The sequence below is a fragment of the Nanorana parkeri genome, unplaced genomic scaffold (assembly GCF_000935625.1).
Source record: "Nanorana parkeri isolate BGI_ZX_2015 unplaced genomic scaffold, ASM93562v1 scaffold411, whole genome shotgun sequence".
In the NCBI taxonomy this organism is placed as follows: Eukaryota; Metazoa; Chordata; class Amphibia; order Anura; family Dicroglossidae; genus Nanorana; species Nanorana parkeri.
This window is the reverse complement of record NW_017306679.1, coordinates 543,261-556,756: the sequence shown is the minus strand read 5'-3', so window position 1 is coordinate 556,756 and position 13,496 is coordinate 543,261. Positions and strand designations below refer to the sequence as shown.

Here is a 13,496-nt window from a genome sequence, read left to right as displayed (position 1 = left end):
ACTGGGTGTGCAAGGAGGAAAGTGCCAAAAGCAGAATTTATAAAGTCCAGTTTTCATGTTATTCCAATTCTTATATCATAGAAATCCAACAAACTTTGGGGTTCAGTGGGTTCCTCTTCCTCAGGGCTTAGTACTGTTGAATAAAGTGTGTACTGGACTGATAGAATTACAGATATTCTGAGGGGTAATTAGGATAATCACTTCAGATGCCAGTTAAGCCTTAACCTTCATGTGGAGCAATCATACTAATTGCTTCCTAGGATGCCTCCAATGCCATCATCTCTGAGGAAAAGGGATCCTTTAAACCCCCAAAATGTGTTGGCTTTTTATGATATTAGAATCTGAATAAAATACATCTTGGACGTTCTGCTTTTAGGGCTTTCCTCCATGCACAGCCAATATTAAAAACCCGATGAGGCATCTAACTACTCCAAAACTGAAAACAATTAAAAGTTTGGGATTTAAATGCACTTTAACAAAATTCAGTACTTGGGTGCAAATTAGGCAGCCAAATATAAAGTTGGAAAAAAAAAAGCTAAAGTAAATTGCTAATGTGAATTTGGTACTCCATATATATTAATTTTAAATAAAAGGCTATAACTAAATGTACAGTTCTGAAAACAGGGTTATAGTTATTTTTACTGTAAATTTCTTTTTAATAATTTAAAAAATGAAAAATTACATAAAATGGTTACAAATGAACAAATAAGATACATGGGCACCAAAAACATTCATTGTTGTGCAAAATAACCAGGATCAGAGTGGGCTAGGGTATCAAAGGACGTGTGCCCTAATGCCCCAAAATACATGTATTGTTTGTATAATATTGTGAATAGTGAAGTAGGGCCCACATGCAGGCCTGCTTCTAAAAACAAGCTCCAAGCCCATTGTTGGTTTGTTAACAATCAACATGTAAAGCAGAAGAAACAAGGAGAAAGTTAGCTAGGAAAAGTAGAAAGTTAGCGGGGATCGAGTGGGTTGTAAGGGAAAGAAGGGGGAAAGCGGTTTTGGAGGAACAGGGAGGGGGGGAAGGGGAAGAGATCCCGAAGTGCCCTGACCGATGATGTTCCAGTGTCTTAAATGCATACAGAGTGGCTATAGCATTTGTCCCACCTCTAGGGGCATGTAGTTTGTTATCCACGGGTGCTCCGTGAAAATTAATTTATCTTGATGAATAAGGTAAAAGAAGGTACAATTTACTTTGCAAAGAACACCCAATCATGTGCGAGGAAAATAAGAAAAACAGGATTGTTGCTTGCACAATTGGACAGCTGACATCAGTACAACTTCACCTCATTTACTGTGCTAAGTGAATTTTCTCTTGGCAAAGTGAATGCTCACTCAGCTTAGGGAATAAGGTGAAGCTGTGCTGATTCCACTTATTAAAGCTTGTGTGAGCAAAAATCCAGTTTTTTAAATTTCCTTTCAGATGTTCATGTATTCTTGCTAAAGTTAATTTTCCCTTTGTCGCCCCTCATTCACTGAGCTAAAATTCACTTTGAAAGTGAAAATGGTCTACTACATTTTAATAAATCAGGGTCACTGATTCCTAGCATTCATGAACAAAGGTAGGCAAAGACACAAAACAATTCTGACTGTCTGATATAGGATATTAGCTGACTGGCAGGATAGTAGCTATGCCAGGTTCAAAAGTTCTAAATTTCAACTAAAATTTAAAAAAAAAAGTCAATAGGTTATATTTAGATCTGTTACTGGAAATTCAGAACAAAGTTTTTTTTTTTTCCTGGAACTACATTTTTTCTAGTATCCTTGTAGATTGTTTTATTGTGTTTGGCTTTAGGAGTTATGTGTAAAATTATGTCGAGCAGTTTTTGGCTTTTTTATGCAACACCAGTAAGTTTAGTCAGCAACAAAACATGAAAGGAGCACTAAGTGCAATATAAAAGGATTTGATTTGTGTATGTGTGTGTGCAAATGTCCGTGTCTCCCCTAATAAAGCTTTACTCTAATTGTACATGTTCAGTTGGTAATATAAGAATGCTTCTTATTTAAAGAAGCCTTTAATTTTACTGTGGTTAAAACTAATAGTCCTTTGCTTTCATTCTTCTAGTTTTTACCCCTCATTTTCTTTTTGTGTCTGCACCTGTTTGCACCACTTTCACATTGAATGTAAAAATGATGGGTAATCTTTTGGCATTAACCTTGGTGTGTGATAATATGCTGCTTGGTCTGAAGAATAATTACTAAGACCAGATCAACTGAGAATTGAACATTCTCAGTGTGCTTCACACACGCCTGTGTCACATTGTCCAGTCTAAAGAAAGAACTTTTGTTCATATTTAATGCTATAAACATTTGTTGCACGGGTCTTTTATCAGCTCACATCTCCAGTGTAACTCTGGAGAAGACCTTATATTAAGCTGCTACTTACAGATTAAAACAAAGCTGCCATAGTAAGATAAAACACAAATCCCGCAGCCTGTTTTGTAAAATGAATTATAGACATTACACGCGATCAAGTGCATAGTAATCTAATGTCCTAGGTTACAATTCAGAACTGATCCTATGCTAGGCTGGGAATGTGTCAGTATTACTGTCACTATATTTCACCTTCATACCTTACTATAGTAGTAAATATTGCATGTGACATTGCTACCCCTTTCCAAAAAATGCTTAAATATGTAATATGTGAATAAAAATGTGGTGCTCTTGATGTGTTGCACTACTGGCACTGGATTTCGTTTTAAAATTAAGGCACAAACATTTAAAAGAGATAAAGTTTTGAAATAATGATTCAGTAAAAAGTAATTTATCAAGTACGAATTTTAAAGGTTCATTAAAGCATAACTTTAAATTTTTTAATTCCCCCTTCATGTGTTTTTTTTTTCATCACTTCCAGTGCCACTGTGCAAATTCTCAGTTTCTTAGAGCCAGGAGAAGAAGCTGGTGAAGCAGATCTCTGCTTTATCAGCTTCTTTGGGGCCCGTATGTGATATTAGGGGTCTGAAAGACCCCTGATTTCCCTATAAAGAGGACCTGTCACATCATATTTCCTATTACATAGGGGGCTCGTTAGCCCCCAATGTGATAGCAATAAAGTTAAGCGTATAAAAAGAAAATTTTAAAAATCAAGGTAACATACATTTTTTTTTAAAGTCCCCCGCATATATACAAATACAACTACAAACATGTATTGGATGTGCGTACATGCAAAAACCAAAATTGTGCCACACATGTTACATATTGCCACGAACATTGGAGCGAGAGCAATAATTCTAGGGCCATTAATCACTGCTCACTAAACTGATGATCAGTAAAAGCTTTAAGAGCGTCGCCTATGGGAAATTTTGGGTGTTGTAGCATTTTGCGGTTTCATGGGCACATGCAATTTTAAGGCATGACATGTTTGGTTCCTATTTACCTGATGTGACCCCTTCTTTTATATTTTACCAAACAATAGGGTATTATATTCTGTTTCTGTGCACTAAAGTTCTTTTTAGTAGAAGTGCACTGAAATAGAAATTAAAAAACCGAAACGAAACCGAAGTAAAAAAATTGTCAGGCCGAAAACCGATACCGAAATTTTTTTTATTTTAATTTTATCAAATTTTTCAAATATTTTATTTTTATTTCTTTTTTATAATGGCCGCTCGGCCAGCTGCGGCTTTCAGCACGGCTCAGCCGAGCCGATGCATATGCGTTCGGCTCGGCTGAGCCACTCGCCCATGACCGGGAGCTGTACGGGCTATTGTGAATAGCCCGTACAGCACCCCTTCGGTTCTACTGAACCGAAGGGGTCCTAGGGCCGAAGCTAGCTGAAGGATTGGCCGAACCTATGGCCAGATCCTTCGGCAGCTTCGTGAATAGACCCGAGAGTCCTCTATCTCTTTTTCTGTGTCCCCTGTTATAAATGAACAGGAATCCTATATGAGTGTGAATAAAAGTTATGCTTTAATAAACCTTTAAAATTAGTACTTGATAAATTACTTTTTACTGAATAATTATTTCAAAACTTTATCTCTTTTAAATGTTGGTGCCTTAATTTTAAAACTAAATCCAGTGCCAGTAGTGCAACACATCAAGAGCACCACATTTTTATTCACATATTACATATTAAGGCATTTTTTGGAAAGGGTTAGGTAATAAAACAACATAAGTTCAGGAATGTTATGGGACTGATTTTCTATTGGATGAATGTTTCATTCAAGCTGAGCAGTCAAACAGCCAAATTTATTTAGCTATGTTCCCTGAAAAGTTGGCACAAAACTAAACAAATAAACACAAATAAAATAAGATCTATAAATAAAACCCATTGAATTGCAATCCATTTAGCCAATCACTGTACTGTATTGACATAATCCATAAATCTGGTTTGAATAAATAGTATACATGAACCAACTCTCAGCACCCTAGGAAGCACAGTAACACTCACCGCTCAGCATTACTGCTGTGCCCTATTTTTTTGACAAATGCAAACCCACTTTAATGAGTTTTATGGCTATGGGTGGTACTAAAGGCTATTAAAGGAACATTGCTTTTGAAAAATTAAAATGATTTTATTTTTGTGAACAGTTAAGCCCATTCCACTACATAATATATCATATTGTATAATGAAAGATATTACTAATATTATATCAATTCCAAAAATGATATGGAAGAACATTGATGAGAAGGAATCAAGAAAAACCTGGGAAATGTTTAATATTCTTCTATATGGGAATGAAATGATTTAAAGATTATTTATAAACAAGTGATGCCCTTATTTGTTCTTAAAGAACTGGTGACTTGCTAAAGCAATCTTTTCCTTTTTAACGTTTATAAAAACCACTGACAAATATGCGCTATTCAGCTTAAAGACAACTCACCAGTATATAATCAGTGAGCACAAGCTATGCTCCAGCCTGTCTCCAGAGGCCCAGTTGTTGCGACTGTATGCGATAGTATAGGGCTTCAGTTGTGCGATAGCATAGGGAAGCAGAAGCCAAGCTGTCAATCACAGCCCGCACATGACATGCGCCTCAGCCGCTCCTTGGGCAGACATGTGTCACCGTTCCATGCATAAATCAGTGACCAGGAGGAGTGGCTAGAATAGGCTGAGGACACTTGCAGTAAATATGCATATCACTAGCAACACTATTTAGTATTCTTGGGGAAAGAAGGATATTGTTTGAAACAGCTGCCTTAGAGGATTTTAAAGAGGCCAATATGTTTACATGCTTGCCAATGGAGAGGCTAACTTTAAAGCTAAACCCCAGTGAAACAGCTAACTACACAACTGAAATACATATAAGGGAGCTGTTTTACCTACCAAAACATTTGTATTTTCAGCCATCCAATTCTGAGTTGCACATGGCTTTGCAAAACAGAACATCCATGCCAAACAGGGGAGGAGACCTGATTTTTTTTCACTGCTGCAGTTAAGTAACACTTACAGGCAGGGTCGTAACTAGAAATCACAGGTCCCTATACAAAATTTTGTATGGGGCCCTGTGATTTCTAGTTACAACCCTTGCAGAGCCCACCTGAGATCCCACACAGCCCACCTGAGAGTGAACCTGCAGAGCCCACCATAGACTCTCTATGGTGGGCTCTGTAGGGTCTCAGGTGGCTGATCACATTTCTCTGAGGAGGAATGCGCCGCTGCACAGAGACAGTGGCATGTTCCTCCTCACAGCCGCCAGTGACAGCCAACAGCCTGTGATGCCATAGCAACCCAGGCAGCCCACACAGCATCGGGGGGACCCCTTTATACCTTGTCCTGGCCGGGCGCCCCCTGTGCCCCAGGCCCTATAGCATAGTTCCGCCGCTGCTTACAGGTCTTGTCCCTCCGCTTGCCTATGACTGGACAAGGAAGGAGATTTAAGAGTTTGTCTCCTAGTCACTGTGCTCTCGCCTTCTTTCAGCATGCTCCTTGTTAGCACAAGAGTACTGTTGTACAACTGTCTGCCTCCTTGTGCTGCTTCACCCTCTCCCAGTCTGAGCTCTGCTGTGCAGGGGATTGCAAGAGACTGATAGCACATCAAATTCAGGTACTTACACTAGTTGCTATTAAAAATTGGGTATTTACTGATTACAGAGCTGTGTTTATGTGTGTCTGTTATCTCTGCCAGACTTTCAGCTTTAAATGTAACTGTTTTCCAAAACATTCAGAAATAAGTCAAAACAAACACAAAGCAATCTTCTAAAATAAAAATAAAATACTAGGATAAATATAATTACTTACATTTGCAATTATGTTTAATAACCCTTTGATGGCTGAGATTATTTTTGCCTTTGTGGCCAGAATGTTTCCAGTCAGGAGGTTTAAATACATTTTTTTTGTCAATTGATTGTTGTCGAATTACAGTATTTATTATTGCTTTAAAGAACACGTCTACCAAATACTAATATGGCTATGGACAGTTCAGTGAGGACCTCTGCCCACTCATTTTGTTTTTGGTAGTGGCTCTATGAAAGAGTTTTGTTCATAACTGCATACATTGGTCTGGCATCTATCAATCTCCTCCCTGTGTTGTTCCCAAATGATCAGTCTTCATGCAAGATTTTCCAATACCAAGACAGGCAGACAGAGCAGAAATAGCAGGGGAACTTCTTAGAAGAGTAACTAAAGAGTACAGTCGCAAGTACTATTATAATCTTATTTATACATAACTTCCAGGAATAATATGGAACATTAAATTTAACCCTTTTATTAACTCCCTTAATATTATTTTTAAATAGAATTCTTGCATTATAGACCATGCAATCCATACACTTCACTCTATACATATGATTAAAAAATTACCATAAAGCACAGCACAGCTATAATAGTAATGAAAAAAAGTTACTTCTTTGCTGACATTCTTTTGCTTTGGTTGAGCAGCTAATTAAGTCTACAGTTCATGGAAAAAGTGAATCAATGGGCTGTAATTATTGCAATTCAGCAACATAAAAGAGGAAAACAAAGGGTGAAAATTGTAATACATTGATGTGGCACCACTAGCTAAACTGAGATGTGGGCACCCCATTGAGTTATCCGTGTGTCTGTTACAGACTTGTTAAAATGGTAATGATCGTAGACTAGACTGGGGAGCACCTGTCAGCATTATGTTGTTCAAGTTAACCCCAAATGTCATGTTTTCCTTTTTAAGCTAAACAACGAACTGCCAGAAGAGAAAACTGATGTTAAAGGAGCCAAGTGTCTAGCTAAATCTTAGGAAACCTGTTGCTCTCCTGTTAAAAAGTTACAGAGCTAGAAGTTGCAGGAGACACTATACCATCTATGAGATCAAATGATAGTCACATTCCTTATAAGCGTATTGTGCATCTTGCTTTAGTTGACAACACAAAGGTACAACACAGAAAATGATGCAGACATTTAAACAGCAACTCCAGCTTCAGATGTTTCTCTCCTTGTACATGCCTTGAAGAAATACACGGAGCCGTGTCAGAATAGAAATTTTTTTTTAAAATGTTGCCGATAGGAATGAATTGCTAGATTCCTATTGGCTATTTCAATTTGCAATAGCCAATAGTAAACTAGCATTGCACTCTCCCTCTGCTGATGGACCTGATGGAGAACTGCAGCAGAGGGCGGGTCAGAATAAAGAAAAAAAAAGAAAAAGCAGTGTATCTCTCCTTGGCGGCCCGGGAGCGGGAGACTCCCGGAGCGCCAGGGAGAGTTTGCTGTCTGGAGATCAGTGTCCCTGGTTAGCTGGTAACCAGGGACACTGATCTCTCTGCAAGTGACCGGAGCCAGCCGTAAGATCACGGCTGGCTCTGCCCAGCTGCCAGAAGCAGGCTGTCGAGCGGCCAATGGCCGGCCGCTTGGCCAGCTTTGGCTTTCAGCGCGGCTCAGCCGAGCCGAGGCATATGCCTTCGGCTCGACTGAGCCGCTCGGCTAAGTTCTGGAGCTGTACGGGCTATTGTGAATAGCCTGTACAGCAGCATTTCGTTTCTACTGAACCGAAGGGGTCCTGGGGCCGAAGCTAGCCGAAGGATCGGCCGAAGCTACGGATAGATCCTTCGGCTGCTTCGTGAATAGACCCCTATGTTTAAAACCCGGGTAGTGAGGGCACACATCACAGCTGTATGATGTGTGTGTGACATTCTACTTTGCTATCAGGTCGGAGCTAGATGGAAAAATGACGAACTGTGGAAGGCAAGCAACCACCGCATTGGGTGGTTTCATTGATAAAAAGAGGTGGGAAGGCATAGATAGTGCAGGAAGGTGTGTACTGGGGCTAAATATGTTTTTGTGTTCCTGGATTTCGGACTTTACGATACCTATGTGCAGGAACAAACTGCCATTGGTTTGAAGAATTTCCACACAGCAGTATGAATCAGGCCATGTTTGGTCACACATATGATCACAATGGTCAAGTGCCTACCTTTAAGAAATCAGGCAGATGAGTTTAAGACTGCTTGACCATTCCTGTTGTTAAAATTCAGCATAAATATGTTGATGGAACCCATGCTTTTATGGGGAATGATTCCAACTTAACTATCCAGTTTAGATGGAAAGACCAAGAGTCATTATACTGCATATGATACTTTTACCCACTAAGTATAGTTACACTGTCTGGGGATGGAGATGAGTGACACTGATAGCTTTTTTTTGTCATTGTATGGGCTTCCCCCTTAAAATCCATACTAGACCCCTATTTTGAATAAGAGTCTGGTATGGATTTTGGAGGAGCCACATGTTGTTGTTTTTATAGATTTACCATTTTATTATTTAGACTGGGGTACCTCAAGATTTTGCATACTTGTATGGGATAACATGACAACAGATTGAGAAACGCTGCATTAAACAGATCCCACCATGTATTTCTGTTGAGTATTTAGCAATTTACTTGCAGTCCCTCTTTAATTTTGACAAAACCAGGTTTTACTAGAGGCCATATGATGCCCATAGTGTCTTTTCTATGTGTAAACCATTTGATGCATATTGTTAGAATACACATTGTGTCTATTGCATCAACTACTGCAATATATAATTTCTGTCACTAGATGGCAATGTTTATAAGTTCTGTTATATCTATGGTAGATTCTCTGTTGTATTGAATAAGGTAGATAATAAAGCTGTGGCTTCCTGCCTGTGTTTTTCAAGCCATGTGCAGCATGCATATCTGACTTTGTGCTTTTGTTTCTCTGTGAGGCTGTGCAAATAGTTCCAACACATATTGACTGCAATCCCTTAAAAACTTATTTCCTCATTTGTCCAAATATCTCATTTGTTTTCCAAAAGGAAATCCAATCACTACTTTTTTATGTGCTACCAAAGTGTTATTTTAATGATGATACTAAATTTATATAAGTTGCAGTATCGAGAATCAACAGATTACACTTTTTTCAGGAGGTTTATTTAGGATAAAATTAGCACAAAAACACAAGTAGTCAAAACATTTACGACTGTCCAGCAATTTGGAAAACAGTCGCAATGCTTAACTGACGCAATGCTTAACTGAACAGCAATATTCTATCACATTTATTTTAAAAAATATTCTTTAAAATTTTTAAAATACAATTGAATATATTTTTTAATGTCGGTGAATATTTGTTAAATGTTGATATAATTGACACTCAGAAAAAGACGGGTAGACAAAACAGCTTAAAAGTCTAAATAATTCTCAAAGCTGCAATAATATAACAGAAGTTAAGCAAAATGACTACAAAGTTATATTGCTGATGGATAGTATTAGGTAAAGATTTTAGGCAGGGCCTCAAATTTAATTTAAACAATTACATTAGCCTTTCAAAAACTCCCCAAGGAAATCAGTTTAAATGCTGTCTTTGTCTTCTGTCCCCATCCCCAGTCCCTTCCCCCACAAAGTACACATACACTCACAAAAAAGCTGCCAAGCATCCTCCTCTTTGTGACATGCAGCATGAATCCAGGACAAAAAACATATGCTAGTGAACAGCATGCATAATATTAGGCAGCAGTGCACCGTTGCCCTCATTGGCTTCATGGCATGGTCGTACCAACACTCGAGCTGGAGCTGTTATTGTTCATCACATTCTGATTTGGAATCCCGAGGGTATACTTTCTAGTTAACTTTTTTTTCTCAGAAAAATAAACCCGCCTTTATTGATTGAAAGACTCCGTTTTTTAGGCATTTTGTGTAACTTATTTATTAATATGCAAGCTCAGAAATGTTATGGAATGTATTGGAAATTCTAACCTAAGACACTGTAAATGTTTTAGAGCAGAAATAAACAGGCAGCAACAAGTATAGAAAACAGAGCTAGAGGTTTCTATATGACATACAGTTGAAATTGAAACATTATGATTTTGAGAGCTTATATGTAATACAATTATTAGAAAATATACTAAAAATGATTATATACATGCCTATGATTTCATCTAGCATAAAATCAGGCTTAATGACTGGAGGGCTGGGGGGTCTAAAGCACCCGAGCCCAGCAATCTGGTGGAGTCTGGGCTGACACTGGGTAATGTGGGTCCATAGAGTGTGCCAGTGTGGTGGAGCACTGGAATAAACACCTCTGATTTTCTCACTATGGCGCCACAATTGTAGTGGCCTGAACAGTCTGCATGTCTAATATTTGATAAAACAAAAATTAGGCTTGACAAGAGAAGATTAGAGCACCAGGGCTGAGCAATGTTAGGGCTGGGCTGGTGCTATGTAACCTGGGCCCATATAGCATGTCAACTTACTAGCTCAGTAGTGGTCAGTATATTGAAGTATTGGCATAGGCAGCTCTAGTTCTGTCACTTAGAGGGATTTCAAAGAACATACTAAAACATGTCTGCAATCCTTCTTTGGCTGTTGCTTTTTTGAGGGAGCATGTCTACTAGTACTAAGACAAGGCAGACTAGTAAACTATTTACCACACTCTGTGCTGGCTGGTTTTGACTACTCTAAACTGATGAAAGGTGGCACTTGATTGGTTTCTATCTGTTATTGCTCTTTACATTACCTCAATAAATCATCCTGCTGTTGCAAAGTTAATGCTTTTAAGTTTCACAGTATGTAGCCTCATTGGATTCTTGTGACCGATGTGCAATTTAGCTTATATTTTATACACCATGAAAATTATAATAGGGTAATTTATATGGTTATTGCAAGTTATAATACGAAATATTAACTTGCAACACCATTGTCATGCATTTATATATAGTGTAGTTTGATCTCACTTACCTTGGCCTTACACATTTTTAACTCCAAAGCTTTGAAATCCATATGGTCAATTAATGTTCTCATGAAAGAGCTGGAAAACATTTGTTAAAAAGAAAGAATTACTAATTAGCTTTAGGGTTCATACAGTAATTTTCTTTCCCAAAACTGCAGTTTTCAATATTGATTACCTTAGTGGCTTAATGGCAATTTATCAGCCAATCCGAGAGATAGGTGACTGACTACTTATCAGAATGCATATCAACTTTCCCAGCTAAGGAAAGGAGAGAGACTGACATATTACCAAGACTGCCATAAAAGAGACTGGCTTGTCAGCATGTTTTGTTAGATTGCTATGTTATAATAAGACTACCATGTGGATGACTACCCTGTTAGAAAGAGACTACCAAGACTACATAGTCAATGTATTGGTAGCCCAGTGTGTCTCATGGCCAGCAGGATCCATGTACAACTGACTCCATCCCTGTGAGGTAAAAAAAAGCAGCAAGTAGAAGAGGAGTACAAGGTGGAGGATGAGGGTTGGGGTGCTGGTGGTGAGAAGGAGGACATGGGATACATTTGACTACTCCCAAACCCTGAGAGTTGTACATGGATAGGGAGAGATCCTTGAGGACAATGTTGTCCTCAGCAACACCAAGAACTTCTCTTCTGCAGGCTGTTTGTGGTGCATGGGCTCATTAATGCTGATATGCCTGTGAAAGGACCCGATGATCTAGGTCATTAAGGAGACCATTGTTGATCGACCACCTTTTTGAATTCCCAATACAAGGAGAAAATGGCAGATCTCATGCTGCCATCCCAGAGGGAGCAAAAAATGTGCCAATTGGAAGAGGTGCAGAAGAACCTCTTGTCCTCCTTTCCAGAAAGGGGCAGAATCCCCTTTCATGGCCAAGATATCTCTGATGCTCTAAAAGTAGCAGGTCCCATAAAGAAGCAGTGGTGGCAGTAGCTGTCTTAGTGATACTTTACAGTTCTTTTTTAGAAACACAAACCAGGCTTATCTTCTGGCAGAAGTCACTGGCAGCTCTTAAACCAAATGATCTTAGATTACCGGGGGTCCAGGGCAAATGTTGACAACCCCATGGACTTTTGCGTGCCCAGGCTGGACTGCTAGCCAGAGTTTTCATTTTCTGTTTACTGTGCTGCACAGTAACATAACAAAAGCAATAGAGGTGCAAAGTAGAGAGAAAATACAAACTCAACAAGTGTTCCGATATTAATATAAACACTTTACTCTCAAATTTGACTAGAGGAAATTAAATGTTATTGCAAAGTTATGTTTGCAAGACATCACTGTCAATTTGTATTTCATTTTAATATATATTATTTGTATTGCCAATTAAACTATAATTAGTATAGTTATTTTTAATGTCTAACCACAAAGATCATGAAAATCATTGCAAATGTAGGCATTATTATTTTTTGAGTTTTGTTCCTATTTATTTTCTCAATGGTATCCACATATGCTAACTTCTGTTATGGGTAAAGTGTCAAAGGCAAAGGACCTTTTGAATACATTTGGTTTTCAGTCAATAAACAATGGCAGTTATTATTTTTGTATTATTTACATTTTGAATTATGTTTTAATTTAGCATTTATACTCATCTTGGATTGAAATATAATGATTTAATTAGAAGAGATTCTTTAAACAAAACAAAGGATTCACTGATCAGTTGAGACTGACCAGATGCATAACACTGCAAGACAAAATATGACTTTGTGGGGTCACAAATGAGAAAGGCTGATTAACTACTTCCTTAATTTTAGATTTATGCTGATGGTAAACTGTGATATGCTTGTGCCTTGCTGTCTTCTCCGTATAACAGAAAGATGGATTATTTTAACAGAAACATTCCTCTTTTTATAGGATAAAATAATTAGCAGAGGATGGGTGTAGGTTATATTAGGTCTGTTTTTTTGTTGATTTGTGGCAAGCATCTGCAAAATTTATTTTTTTAATCTTGATAAAACAAAGTACATCCTCTATGTATTGCTACTGCTGCTTTAGTTACAGATCTCCCCTAACACCATATACTGGAGCTAATTTTTTTAACCATTGAGCAAAATGAGGCAGTTAGCCCATAGAAACCAATTAGCTTTTATCTGAAAGTACTGAAGCCAAAACTTTTTGGGGCTTCAGTTAAACTCTAAATTCTACGGAAAATGAGACATCAGATTGGCTGCTATAAACTTTGCTGCAATATTTTAAGAAACTGTATTTGCATATTCTTGATTTGATCAGCTCATAGCCCAGTTACTTTTCTTTATTAAAGAAGACCTAGCATTATGATCACATAAAACTACCTGTATATTATGTAGGGCTGTCCACAGGTAAATCACCGCCTGAGGCGATGTCATTCAGGGGGGTGCTGTTAGAGAATAATCAGTGTT

General features: G+C 38.1%; 1 protein-coding gene across 1 annotated transcript in view; it reads right to left on the bottom strand.

The window, feature by feature from the left end:
* LOC108789609 overlaps window positions 1–13,496 on the bottom strand; it is a 94,651-nt gene that overhangs the window by 1,242 nt on the left and 79,913 nt on the right. The window contains exon 7 of the mRNA XM_018559670.1: window positions 11,109–11,178. Within this exon, the coding sequence (XP_018415172.1) occupies window positions 11,109–11,178 (70 nt within the window). The remainder of the gene's footprint in view (window positions 1–11,108; window positions 11,179–13,496) is intronic.